Below are 15,288 nucleotides of genomic sequence, written 5' to 3'. Positions count from 1 at the left end.
AATAAAAAAATGGTAAACCAAATCACATGGTAACAATGCTTGGGAAATCCAAGCACTTGGTAACATTTCAGTTAAAAAAAAAAAAAAAAAAAAAAAAAAAAAAGGTTACTCACAATTGGTATAGAAAATTATATCATGTCATCTTGCCAGTCCACTTGTCCCTCTGGGGTCACAAAATAGTCTGCAAAGGTGTCCCTGATTCTTGCCACTGATCCAGTACTCCGAAAAGTTTGTTGCTCATAATCCCACAAGGTGGTTCCAGACAGATTATCATCGATGGAAACTGGTTCCTTTGAAAGGACAAAATTGTGCAGGATTACACAGGCCTTCACCACCTCATCCACAGTCTCTGTTTTCATTTTCATGGCTGTTAACAGGACTCTCCATTTGGCAGTTAAAATTCCAAACGCACACTCCACAACTCTGCGCGCTCTAGTTAACCGATAGTTATAGATTCTTTTCCGGTGTGTTAATCCACGACTACCGTATGGTTTGAGTAGGTGTTTAGAAAGCTGAAAAGCATCGTCGCCAACGCACACAAAAGGCATTGGTGGGCCTGTTGTTCCAGGGAGTGGTCTTGGAGGTGGGAAGTTAAAATTATCTCCATACAAGAGACGGCCCATGGTGGAAATCTTGGAACACCTGAGAGTCATTAGAACGACCGTATGCACCAATGTCCACGGCAATGAATTTGCAGTTTGCATCCGAAATGGCCATCAGCACAATAGAAAAGTATTTCTTATAGTTGTAAAACTGTGAACCAGATCCCATAGGTTTCACAATCCTGATATGCTTGCCATCCACGGCACCGATGCAGTCTGGAAACTGGCAGATTTCTTGAAACTTCTCTGCAATCTCCAGCCACCTCTCCTGTGTTGGCTCTGGGATGTATTCCTCCTGTAGAGAATCCCATAATGCCCGGCAGGTCTGTTGTACAATTCCAGCAATAGTGGAAATCCCAATCCGGAACTGGAAATGGAGGGAGGTGAAGGATTCTCCAGTTGCCAGGAATCTGTTAAAAAAATTGAAACAGTAAAATTAATACAAACTACAAGCCATAACATGACAATAAAATCCTGCAGAATCTGAAACATTTTAAAATTTAGATAACTTACCGAAGGGTCACCATCAAACGCTCCGCCGGTGATATAGAAAACCGCATTTGTGTGTCCCTTCTCCGGATTTGTTCTCCAACACGATCCACCAATATCTCAAAGAATTCCAGCCTCATGCGCACGTAGTTGAAGAACTTGTGCGGATTATCCCTCAATTCCAGGTACAATGTGGAAAAAACGCCACGGGTGAACCTCTGCGCATTAATGGGATGAATCCACTAGCGCAGTCTCCTCATACGCAGGATTCGCAATCTTTTCTCCGTCTCGAGAGCAATAATTGCCAACTGATTCAAGTGAAGATCCAATTCCACACTGAAGCTGTCAATACTCGCAAAAACTCCTTCCAGACTCGCACTAACTCCTTCCATCGCTGCCACTAGCTCTAAAACCTTTCAAAGAAATTGTATCAAAACACCCTAGATATATTTCTCCCTAGTTTCCAGCATCCAATCACATTTGAGAGCATTTTCCAAGAGCGAATCATATTTGGGAGCATCCCATTTTGGAGGTGTGGAAAACGGATCCGCAAGAAAACGGATCCAACGGATGTATAAAACGGATGCCGGATCCGTTTTGTTGAGGATCCGCAATAAAATCGGTATGGCGGATCCTTAAAAAAACGGATCCGTCCCATCAGCTTGCATCCGTTTTTACACGTTTTTTTGCGGATCCGCCAATTTCAAATTTTGGCGGATTTTGACTGATGGCAAAAAACTGAAGTGTGAAAGAGGCCTAACACATGAAATACCATGCTAGCTTGGTAATGTATAGTGTGGAATGTAATATTGGTAGGAAAATACATATTTAAATAACATACACAATTTTCAATTAACACTTTCATTTTATTCACCAAATTTGCCTAGGAAATTAAATTTGATGTGATTAATAAGTACTCCAAACCTTCTAACTGCCCTGAAAAACATGTTTGACACTATTCTTTTCCTCACACACTAATATTCTTCACTGTTGTGCTGTTGTACAGTCTGAACTACTTCTTCAGTGTCTTATGGCTTTCTCCCCCCCATCTCTATGGTTAACCTCTCACTATCCAGACTCGCCACAAAATGGCTGCTGCATTTCCTGCTTCTGCTTTTATTAAGGCTATGAAAGTCACTCTTCATTATCCACAACGTGATGTAATAGCTGCGGATTATGGAGTAGCCTGCCAGAGGTCATGTAATCCTTATAAAATGTGAAAAATGGTAGCAGCAGCTTTCAGAGATTTGCACAAAGTGAAATCATAAATTGTTCAAGATTCAGCGAATTCCTAAAAATGATATGAAATTCATTTGCATAGGATCAATTTACTCATGTCTTCACTCAGCTCTTGTATTTTCTTTTTTACATGTACAGAAAGGGTTTTCAGAGGCTGACTCACAACCATTTCATGCTTTTAACAATTTCCTTTTTAATAAAAACCTTAAACTCACGCCACTACTGCTGATATAGCGCTTCACGAATTTCTCAAACTTCGCAAAACATTGCTGCTGTATAGAAACAACTTTTCCAACCTACACAAAAAGCCCAAAAGAACATGGTAAATGGGTTCACCCACTGGTTGCATGGCAATAAGCCTGTACATGATATAGGTGGGGATGGGGGGGGGAGTGCACATTTTGGGGAACAGTTGCCTAGTACTGCATCCGCTGCGGGTTGTTATTGCATATACCACGTGTGCTCTTTAAAACTTGTGACCTAAATGAATGGCTATCTAAAAGCAGAATTACCGTATATACACTCGTGTGCGAGCCGAGATTTTCAGCCCATTTTTTTGGGCTGAAAGTCCCCCTCTCGGCTTATATGCGAGTCATATACCGGGGGTGTGTGGGGGTAGAAGAGACCATACTCACCCCCACCTGGCACGTCTCTGCAGCCCCTGCTTCTCCCTCGGTCATCTGCTTCCTGCGTTCAGCGGTCACGTGGCGCTGCTCATTAAACTCATGAATATGTGCATATTTATGAGTTTAATGAGCGGTACCACGTGAACGCTGAATGCAGTAAGCAGACGCCCGATGGAGAAGCAGGGGCTGCAGAAGATCATACACCAGGAGGGGGTGAGTATGACGGGGGCAGAGCAATATTCACCTGTCTTCATTCCATCGCCGTGCACCGCTGTGTCTCCGGATCAATAAGTTCTCTCGTTTATTTGTGGCGGGGGGGGGGGGGGGGGGGTCGGCTTATAGACGGGTCGGCTTATACACGAGTATATACAGTATATTGTTTAGTAGGCAATTTACTTAGGTCCGATTTGTCAAAACCAAACAAGCTGCAACTTGCTCTAATGAAATCTGCTCTGCAAACGAAGTACAAACCTCATGACAATTTTTGTGAAAAATGAAATTTACTGGAGTTCACATTTCTATCACTTCTTGCTCCTCACAAATCGACAAGCAATTTTCTCTCAAGCTATCAACTTTCCACTGGATTCAATGCTTATAAGCGGAAAAAGATTTTTACAGCATAATTTAGAGCATAATTGTGAATAAATTAAGATGCTTGGAAAATTTATATTGCCTTTTTTTCATCATTTCAATGTCATTAACATGTCTCCTGATCCGCTCATTTCTATAATTAATTTCCTTTATGGTGTTGGAACTTCCATGTGGAGGAGTGTGTAAGAAATTTTTTTTAGTGTAACGAGCTGCAGGTTTTTTTTTTTTTTAATATCATTTTGGAATACAGACAATATTTAAGTAACTTTTTCAATGTCTTGTGAGGATGTAAAAAAATAGTGTTTCACCGTATAGGATATAAAATACCAAAAGTATGTTTTTTTGCTTTTTTTGACCCAGAAAAACCTATCTGAATATTAGAAATGCGATTCTTTTTTTTTTTTGTTTTTTTACACCTAACATTTTTTTTTACAATGCTTATTATAAAGGAGACGTTAACATGTGATGCCATTTATGTAGTGCAATGCACTAGTCCGTCGGTGTTTGACTGACAGATAAGGCTATTCGATCCCACCTCTGGTTGGCTCTGATTGCCATATACCTTAGTCTTATGTTGAGGCCATTGTTAATATTCCTACAGCAACCTTGTTGTCAGTGCGCCAATCGCCCTTTGTCAAATTCCTCAGACGCTGGAGTCACTAATGACAGCGGCATTTGAAGATTTAAAAGGGCCAAGGCTGGAGCTAGCTCGGGTCCCAGCACACACAGCAGAAGGCCACCGGTGTATTACAGCCACCTTCTGCAGCTGATGGCAAGGCTGTAACTACTATACCCTTGCCATTAATGAAACATAACTATGAACATGATTGCAGTAAACTACTCACAAGATAGACATACGTACAGTTACGTTCCAATTTGCAAGAATGAGATAAATTGTGGATTTTCAATTACTACATATGTTTCTAAGGCTTTAGTAGAGTTCGCTGTGTGTGACAGTGATCAGCGACTGGCCCCCCTGCCGGTATCGCTGCAGGAAAGGCCAGGACTTTTTTTTGGTCGCTGGTCTCCTGCTGGCCACCATGCATCGCTGCGTGTAACAGGCGAGAGACCAGCGATCTGCTGGTAACTAATGTACACATCGGGTATCCAAGGGACGTGCGTCCCTTGGATACCCGATGTGTACGTTAGTTACCAGCTTCCTGCATCAGCGCGCTGGTTAATAACGTGCACAGCGACGCCGGGCGTCGCTGTTTGACAGCTCACCAGCGATCACATAGCGATTCACCAGCGTTTCTGACACATTGATATCGTTGTCAGGATTGCTGGTGAGTCGCTATGTGTGACTCCAGCCTAACAGTTAAATCACAAAAGACAGTGATGTTCACGTAAAGGTTTCTCAGTGCAATTCATTCACTTGCACTACTTTGCATATTATTAAATGAAGATCCTTTGCAAGAATGTAACCCTCTAGTAAACGAGAAAGAGTGTCTTTGCGTTTCAGAGAATTTATTTTCTACTATAATGCACTGCATACATAACTTGCGCATGATTCACACTTGATCAGATCCACTTTGTAGACAAAAACTATTGGGACACACCTCAAACATTTAATTCACTTTTTTCAACCCCACTTCCATAGCTGTATAAAATTCTGCCCTTACCCATGTACAGGGCTGTGGAGTCTGAGCCCATTTTGGCAGAGTCGAAGTCATGGAAATTGAGGAGTCGGAGGTTAGACTTACTGACGCCAGAGCCCTGCCCATATAGTCAGCCTTTACTAACATATGTGAATGAATGGGTCATTCTAAAGTGCGGACTAAATTCCAGCACTGTACTTTAATAGGATGCCAACATTGCAGTTTGTGAAATTTCTTCCCTTCTAATTATTCCAAGATCAACTGTGCATTGCATTAAAGTGAAAGTATTTAGGAGCCACAGCAACTCAGCGAAGAAGAGGCAGACAATGTAAAGTAGTGTAGTTGCTGAGTGCTGAGGTGCGCAGTGGATAACAGTCGCCAACGTTCTGCTGCATCAATAATCGTAGCGTTCCAAACCTCCTCCGGCATTACCATCAGCACAAAAACGGTGTCCTGGAAGCCTCGTGGCATGGATTTTTTAACGCAAAAAAAAAAATTGCATGCAAGCCTTACTTCACCCAAGCACAATGTCAAGTGTCTGATGAAGAGACATAAAGCGCACTGCAAATGGACTCTGAACCAGTGGAAACGTTATGTGGAGTAATGAATCACACTTTTCTACCTGGAAATCTTAGCAAATGGCAGAACATTACTGGCCGGACTGTACTGTGCCAACCGTAAATTTTGATGAAAGAGGGACGATGCTAATGATTTAAGGGTAAGCTTAGGCTCCTTAGCTTCAGTGAAGGAAAATCATAATGCTTCAACCTATCAAGACATTTCGGACTATTGTATGAATCCATTAAGATGCAAAAAGACTTGGCACTCATAATGATGTATTCAACGAAAATAGTATAGTAGGGGCCTAAGCGGTGGATACCGCAGAATCTCTACTGACTCTGCCCTTTGCCATTTCATCACTTTCATATGACTGATGAAGGTCTAGCTTTACCACAGCCGTTTCTTTATTTCGTCTGGAATTTTCTACAATAAAATACTATTTTTGCTGAATATATCAATACGAGTGCCAAGTCTGCTTGCATCATAAGGCTATGTGCACACGATACGGAATTGCCCGCGGAAAAACTAGCGATTTGCAAGCGTAATTAGCTTGCAGAATGCTAGCGTTTTCCAAGCGATCTGTAGCATCACTTGGAAAACTGATTGACAGGTTGGTCACACTCGTCAAACATAGTGTTTGACGAGTGTGACCAACTTTTTACTCTTGAGGCTGTTTTTCTTACCTTCCGACATCCCGCGCAGCATTCCCGATCATCGAGATGCTCCCGGCAGGTCCCGTTCTCAGTGATGCATTGCGGCAATGACCTTTGATGACGTCGCGGTCTCGCGAGACGAAGTCATCAAAGGCCATTGCCGCAATGCATCACTGGGAACGGGACCTGCCAGGAGCATCTCTGAAGCCTGGTTAAGCTGTGAGGGACATCGGAAGGTGAGAATATAACGATTTTTTTATTTTAATTCTATTTTTTACAGGGATATGGGTACCCAGAGCCTGGAGGAGAATCTCCTCTCCACCGGACTGTGAGTACCATCCGCAAATGTTCTGCTTACTTTTCGCATGGTGGGCAGAAAGTAAGCAGAAGAATGCATTCCATGTGTGCGGAATCGCCGCGATTCCGCAAAATTAATGAGCATGCTGCATACTTTTCCGCGATGCGATTCCGCCACGGAAAAATCCGCAGCATTAGCACAGCATTGCGGAATCCCATAGGATTGTATGGGGTGCTTTTTTTTTGCGTTTTCGCGGCAAAATCGCGCGTTTGAAGAAAAAAAGGCTACGTGTGAACACAGCCTAACTGACGGATTTGGATCCTACTTCAGCACCTTTTTCTTCAGAAGTGCTGTGTTTATTATCACAAATGTATGTGCTTAGCTGTGAGAACAGTTTGGAGTAGGAACTTTCAGTATCAGAATGGCTGTGCTCCAATTTATAAAGCAAGAGCTAGAAAAAGGCATGGTTGGGAGATTTTGGCAAGGAGGAACTTGAATGGCCTACACACAACCCTAACCTGAAAGGAAAGGAGGCTGAAAAGCAAGAAAACCAACAACAAAATAAAGTTGCATAGTGTGCCTCTTTTTCCCTTTTCTCTTGTGAACAAAAGACATGACGCAGTACTGAATCTGTTACACGACCGGCACCAAAAAGGCAAGTCAGCAAACATTATCAATTTATCGTAGAGTTCATTGGTTTCCAACAAGATGGTCATCATATTGGTGGGAAGAATAGAAACGGTGCTGCACCATTTTTTCACCTCCACGTCTTAAATGAACTGCAAACAGATTTCAAACCAAGCCTGTGTTGGAAGTTTTCGTTTAGCAGCCAAAATAAACTTTACTGGAAATTTTGTTTTAAGAAATTACATGTGTACATTATAAAACACTCTTTCCAACTAAAAAAAAAAAAAAAAAAACACACTAACAAAAAATGCGTATAACTTCCCATAAAAAAAAGTTATGTTTTACTGTGCCAGCAAAGTGAATTAGCATGATACTTTATTTGCAGATTTGAATCTGTTTCAAATCTGCAGTATGTCAATTCTTTCATCACTTTTGAAGCTTTTACACCCATTAAAGGTATAAAAAACATGCGTGTTTGCAGTAGATTTTTCACCTGCAAATACTGAACCTGTGCACATAACTTGAGCTACCCTGTTTTGGGTTATGCATTCAATATGTGTATGTCTGTTTACCTACTTTTTACACCGTTTTAGATTTCAGTTAATTAAAACCTACCGTGTGGTAAAGTTATACTTGCACCGTCAATGATTGCTTGAGCCAGTTCATGATCATTACTCTCAAAAGCGTGTGCTGCCGCTTTCAGAGCATCCCAAATTTCTTTCCGACCTTCAAAAGCTGGTGCAGTGTCCCAAAATTCGTCCCGTTTGCTACGCAATTGTCCATCTGTCATGGGGTAATCACTTTTCCACTTGGGTTTATCCTTTTTCAAAGGTTGATTACGTCCTAAGGCCACTAAATATGAAAAGAAAAATAGAAAATATATATTTTATCAAATGCAAAAAGGCATAAAACGAGTTCCAAAAATAAACATACAAAATATATCTAATGTAGGCGGTGTGTACAATATGCTGGACAATTTTCGGGCTTATCTGGGCCCTAAGACAGTGAAACTGTTGCCTTAGACTTACCTCTTTATACATGCTGCCCAATCTAAGGGCAGCATGTATCAGACACTGGTTGCATGATTTCAGCCATATAGGTTTCACTTTAAAACGCTGCAGCATTTCAGAGAAAAAAAACGTTTAATAGCCACATGGAAGACCAGCGGACAGGCAGATCCCCGACTGATTCTACCCACCCACTCAGCTTACGTGACAGGTCTCATCCTGAGTGTTTGCATAAGGAAAGACCAGTCATTCCAGGGAAGCGGGTGGGAAGGAGCCAGACTTGCTGTTTCACGGTGGTTGCATGTCTTATTTCAAATGCAACAAAGAACGGACAAAACATATGTACCACAAAATTGCGGTTAAAGACCCAGGTTATTTACGGTGGGCGTGCCAATCACCAGGGTCTTCCACCACTGCCGGAACTTCCTACAGCACACCAGGTCGGCTGCACCCCATTGCTTCTTGTGCGAACTGCTCCTACAACACTTAGATAGTGCCACATTATTCTCTAAGACAACACACACACCTTTGATCTCCATCAACGGAAAAATACATTTACGGGTTTCAGAAAATGACTAAAATTTTTTTCCCAGGCCATTTTTCCCCACGCACTGAAGAAAACACAGAAAACTGAAAAATTGAGTATTTTCATTTTTTCTCCCTATCATTTCACTGCAATTGGAACATTTTTCCCTATTTTCCAGAAATTGCATAGAAAAATGAATGGAGTTAACTTAAACTTACAACTCGTCCAACGAAAAAAAAAAAAAACGCAAGCTAGAGGTTAAAATACATCCATTTAAACATGACAAATAGAGTACTTTGTATTTCATTGGACAACAGCTTTATGAACTATAACTTGTTGATCAATGGGGGTCCGACCACAAAGATCTGCAACGATAGGGATAAAAGTACCCGTTCTGCCAATCAGAATGGCTCATTAGGGCGTATGCTTGACCATCATCACTGCATTCATTCCCTGTGGGGATGTAAAGCACTATGCTCAGCATTTTCAATCCTGAAATGGAATGAATAGCACGGCAATCAGTTGTCCGACCTGCAGCTCTATTTTGTATCAGGGAGAAAAGTTCCTCATTCTGCAGATCAATGTGGGTCTCAGAAATAGATGATAAATGGATTGTCCAATACAAAATTTCCAGAAAAACAATTTTCCACTCAAAAAGGCAATAAAATGTAACCTTTAGGCTAGTTTCACATTAGCGTTTTTTAGAGCTGCGCTTAGTGCACAATAGAAACGCATGCAAAAAACGCATCATGTTTGTAGCCATGCTAACTCTTAAAACGCATGCGATTTCAAACGCAGGCGTGCGCATATCCATGCGCACGCCTGCGCTCCCATAGACTGTAATGTGTTATTTTTGCGCATTCCGTGCGCATGCGTTTTTTGACGCCGTTGGACGGACCAAAAAATGCAACAGGTTGCGTCAGGCGCGCACTACAAAAAACGCATGCGCACGAAAACGCATACATGCGCGTGCGAACGCTAGACGCTTTTTTTGGTTGCTGCAACATTGTATTAAAATGCAACAACGGGCGATCAAAAGATCATTTCTGCACCTTAATGGTATTGTTAAAAACGTCAGCTCAGCATGCAAAAAATAAGTCCTCACCCAACCAGAGATCATGAAAAATAGAGAGACTACGGGTATCGGAAAATGGCGATTTTTTTTTTTTTTTTTAAAAACAAACTGGAATTTTTTTTTCACCACTTGAACAAAAAAGAACCTAGACATGTTTGGTGTCTATGCACTCGTAATGACCTGGAGAATCATAATGGCAGGTCACTTTTAGCTTTCACTGAACATGGTGAAAAAACAAACTAAGCAAAAACAATTGAGGGATTACTTTTTTTTTTTTTTGCAATTTCACCGCACTTGGAATTTTTTTCCCCGTCTGAGTAAACAATATGGTAGAACTCACGGTTGTTCAAAAGTGCAACTCGTCTCGCAAAAGACAAGCCCTCGCATGGCCATTTTGACAAAAAAAAAAAATAAAGAAGTTATGGCTCTGGGAAGAAGGGGAGCAAAAAGTTAAAATGCAAAACCAAAAATACCTCTGGTCGTTAAGGGGTTAAACAAGTTATTTTCTATTGATAAAACGCTGGTCATTTCAGGTAAGTAAATCAAGCTAAAAATCAGTAAGGACTTAGCAGTGTAAGGCATTTTAAAAATCCTACTTCTAACAGATCGGTATGAACTTCTAACAGCACTATGGCGTTTGAAGTGAAATTTGAGTTTGCCGGATGCCTGGCTTCACCTAGAAAAGAAGGCGAGAGTTACAGTACGTGTCTAATACCCACACGAGAAGGTCACACGTACTTTAAATTTTTTATTAGCCATAGCTCCCCTGCTGACATGCATAGCCCAACCTTGACAGTAAATGCAGCAACATGAAAGCCTCTAACAGGTGACAAGCTCCAGAGCTTAGACATTTATCCTTTTTTAACCAGGTTTTGGGATCTTGTGTGGTCGAACCATTTGGCCTGAATTTCTCCCAGAGCTACTTTTACAATTTTAGCCCAAATTTATTAAAACTGGCGTTTTATATGCCAGTTTTAATAAAGAGGGAACGGTATTAAAATCAATTTGGTCTATCTTTCAACAGTTAGGCGCTATGGCCAAAAAGGTGATGGAAAAATATACAGATGGAGCAGCTCAGCGAGTACTTCCAGACGGCAGCTGCCGACACTGATGACAGCTGATCGGTGGTGGGTGTGCTAGGTGTCGGACCTCAGCCGATCAGACATTGATGACCTAGTCTAAGGGTAGGCCATCACTGTAAAAGTAGTGGACCACCTCTTTAAAGGGAATCGGTCACCCCTTTTTTGAGATATCATAATATCATCATTCAATTGTGTGTCACATAAGAATTCTCTTAGTACTTTTGCTTCCCCCTGACCCCGCACCTTTCATGCATAAATACCTTTTTTTATACCGGTTCAGATGTATGTAAACTGCCGCTGTCCGGTCCAATGGGCGGGGCTTATTCAACTGCTCCTCCCCCCCACCGTCTTGCTCTACACAAGAAGAAATGTGTAGAGCAAGACAGGGAGGGGGGAGCAGTTGAAAAAGCTCCGCCCATCGGACCGGACTGCCATTTTTAGATCTCTCCACAGGTGTTCTATGGGATTCAGGTCTGGACTCATTGCTTGCCACCTTAGAAGTCTCCAGTGCTTTCTCTCAAACCATTTTCTAGTGCTTTTTGAAGTGTGTTTTGGGTCATTGTCCTGCTGGAAGACCCAGCTTTCTCACACTGGGCCCTACATTATGCTGCAAAATTTGTTGGTAGACTTCAGACTTCATAATGCCATGCACACGGTCAAGCAGTCCCGTGCCAGAGGCAGCAAAGCAACCCCAAAACATTAGGGAACCTCCGCCATGTTTGACTGTAGGGACCGTGTTCTTTTCTTTGAATGCCTCTTTTTTTCTCCTGTAAACTCTATGTTGATGCCTTTGCCCAAAAAGCTCTACTTTTGTCTCATCTGACCAGAGAACATTCTTCCAAAACGTTTTAGGCTTTTTCAGGTAAGTTTTGGCAAACTCCAGCCTGGCTTTTTTATGTCTCGGGGTAAGAAGTGGGGTCTTCCTGGGTCTCCTACCATACAGTCCCTTTTCATTCAGACACCGACGGATAGTACGGGTTGACACCGTTGTACCCTCGGACTGCAGGGCAGCTTGAACTTGTTTGGATGTTAGTCGAGGTTCTTTATCCAACATCCGCACAATCTTGCATTGAAATCTCTTGTCAATTTTTCTTTTCTGTCCACATCTAGGGAGGTTAGCCACAGTGCCATGGGCTTTAATCTTCTTGATGACACTGCGCACGGTAGACACAGGAACAGTCTGGTCTTTGGAGATGGACTTGTAGCCTTGAGATTGCTCATGCTTCCTCACAATTTGGTTTCTCAAGTCCTCAGACAGTTCTTTGGTCTTCTTTTCTCCATGCTCAATGTGGTACACACAAGGACACAGGACAGAGGTTGAGTCAACTTTAATCCATGTCAACTGGCTGCAAGTGTGATTTAGTTATTGCCAACACCTGTTAGGTGCCACAGGTAAGTTACAGGTGCTGTTAATTACACAAATTAGAGAAGCATCACATGATTTTTCGAACAGTGCCAATACTTTTGTCCACCCTCTTTTTTATTGTTTGGTGTGGAATTATATCCAATTTGGCTTTAGGACAATTCTTTTTGTGTTTTTTTCATTGAAGATAATAATACCAAAGAATTTGTGTTTGCAATCATTTTCAGGAAGAAACTGAGTATTCTGACAGAATTGCAGGGGTGTCAATACTTTTGGCCACAACTGTATATACACACACACACACACACATACATTCTAGATGGTGGCCCGATTCTATCGCATCGGGTATTATAGAGTCTCTGTTAAAATAAAAACAGTTATATACTCACCTTTCGATGACCCCCAGACTCTCTCTCTCCTATCACCACACTCCCGGCATCTTCCGGTCCCAGTAATGCTTAGCGCGAAACACCGCTGATGACGTCGCACTCTCGCGAGAGTGACATCTCCGGCCCTTCTCGCTAAGCATTACTGGGACCGGAAGATGCCGGGAGCGTGGTGAGAGAAGGGACAGAGTCTGGGGGTCGTCGAAAGGGGAGTATATAACTATTTTTTATTTTAACAGAGACTCTAGAATACCCGATGGGCCACCATCTAGTGTATTATACTCCTGTTACACCCGGAGCTGCTGTCACTGTTCTGCTGTTACCTAATGTACTGTACTCCAGTTACAGCCAGAGCTGCTGTCACTGTTCTGCTGTTATCTAATATATAGTACTCCCGTTAATCCCAGAGCTGCAGTCACTGTTCTGCTTTTACCTAATGTATTGTAGTCCAGTTACACCCAGAGCTGCAGTCACTGTTCTGTTACCTAATTACCTAATGTATTGTACTCCAGAATATGTACAGGACTGTGCCTGTGTAGTGAGCAAGGCAGCAGTGATGCCTTTAACGGCTGTAATGTGCCTGTACAATAAGTGATGCGGCCGTGTTGCCACGACGACTAAGCAACTGTCGCTGATTGGTCGCGGCAGTTAGGCCGTGACCAATCAGCGAGGTGGGATTTCCATTACAGACAGACAGAATTAGACAATTATATAGTAGAACTAGATGGTGGCCCGACTCTAACGCATCGGGTATTCTAGAATATATATGCAGTTTATTTTTGAAGATTTAATAATAATGCAATAATGCACCCCCCAATCCTGATACGTATGGTTCTCTCACCCCCAATCCTGATATGCATGCTACCCCTCAACCCCCTATCCTGGTATGCATGGTCCCCTGACCCCCCAATCCTGGAATGCATGGTCCTCTCACCCCCCCAATCCTGGTATGCATGGTCCTCTTACCCTACTTTTGGGTATGCATGGTCCCCTCACCCCCCAGTCCTGGTATGCATGGTCCCCTCACCCCCCTATCCTGGTATGCATGGTCCCCTCACCCCCCTTTCTTGGTATGCATGGTCCCCTCACACCCAATCCTGGTATGTATGCTCACCGTCACCCCCCTTTCCTGGTATGTATGGTCCCCTCACCCCCCAATCCTGGTATGCATGGTATCCTCACCCCCCTTTCCTGGTATGCATGGTATCCTCACCCCCCTTTCCTGGTATGCATGGTCCCCTCACCCCACTTTCGTGGTATGCATGGTCCCCTCACCCCACTTTCGTGGTATGCATGGTCCCCTCACCCCCCTTTCGTGGTATGCATGGTCCCCTCACCCCCCTTTCGTGGTATGCATGGTCCCCTCACCCCCCTTTCGTGGTATGCATGGTCCCCTCACCCCCCTTTCGTGGTATGCATGGTCCCCTCACCCCCCTTTCGTGGTATGCATGGTCCCCTCACCCCCCTTTCGTGGTATGCATGGTCCCCTCACCCCCCTTTCGTGGTATGCATGGTCCCCTCACCCCCTTTTCGTGGTATGCATGGTCCCCTCACCCCCCTTTCGTGGTATGCATGGTCCCCTCACCCCCCTTTCGTGGTATGCATGGTCCCCTCACCCCCCTTTCGTGGTATGCATGGTCCCCTCACCCCCCTTTCGTGGTATGCATGGTCCCCTCACCCCCCAATCCTGGTATGCATGGTCCCCTCACCCCCCAATCCTGGTATGCATGGTCCCCTCACCCCCCAATCCTGGTATGCATGGTCCCCTCACCCCCCAATCCTGGTATGCATGGTCCCCTCACCCCCCAATCCTGGTATGCATGGTCCCCTCACCCCCCAATCCTGGTATGCATGGTCCCCTCACCCCCCTTTCCGTGTAGCCGTGACCAATCAGCGTCGCGGCCCTGTACAAAAATAAAAAAAAATTAAGCCGCAAAGCATTACTGGGAACGCGAGGCCGGGCGCGTGGAAAGACGACAGGAGGCCGTCGGAAGGTGAGAATAACTTTTTTTATTTTAATTTTCTTTTTTACAGATTAAGGCCAGCGCCTGCCGCTGATTGGTCGGGACCGCCAGTCCGCGACCAATCAGCGGCCCGCGATTTCAGTTACAGACAGACACGATAAGGCGTGTGTGTATATATATATATATATATATATATATATATATATATATATATATATATATATATATATATATATATATATATATATATATATACACATAGTAATCGATACAACATTGTGTATTACATATTTACAATTTATTACAGTTTGTGTTCTGAAGTTGTATTCCAATAAATATATATTATATCTAGATATCTTGATTACTGGATCAAAGAAATTATTAAATGTCTTATGTTTACATTGTACTACAATAAATTTTTCACTTAAATATAAGCAATACATGTGGGAGTCAGAGTCGGAGTCGGTGTAAGGGAAATTGAGGAGTCGGAGACGCAGGTTTGGCTTACCGACTCCACAGCCCTGCTAACAGGGATTGAGAGCCCCAGTGGGGACAGTGTTGATAATGTCTGTAAAGCGTTGGGAAGTTAATGGCGCTATAT

At 43.1% G+C, this 15,288-nt stretch overlaps 1 protein-coding gene across 1 annotated transcript in view; it reads right to left on the bottom strand.

Annotated features, from left to right (window-relative positions):
• Positions 1-15,288, bottom strand: part of UBTD2 (ubiquitin domain containing 2) — a 76,432-nt gene that overhangs the window by 22,122 nt on the left and 39,022 nt on the right. Inside the window, exon 2 of the mRNA XM_073575219.1 lies at positions 7,900-8,136. Coding sequence (XP_073431320.1) covers positions 7,900-8,136 — 237 coding nt within the window. The remainder of the gene's footprint in view (positions 1-7,899; positions 8,137-15,288) is intronic.

The sequence above is a fragment of the Dendrobates tinctorius genome, unplaced genomic scaffold, assembly GCF_039654945.1.
Source record: "Dendrobates tinctorius isolate UK_male_01 unplaced genomic scaffold, ASM3965494v1 ptg000043l, whole genome shotgun sequence".
Lineage (NCBI taxonomy): Eukaryota > Metazoa > Chordata > Amphibia > Anura > Dendrobatidae > Dendrobates > Dendrobates tinctorius.
The sequence above is the reverse complement of the archived record's forward strand: the minus strand, read 5'-3'. Positions and strand labels throughout refer to the sequence as shown.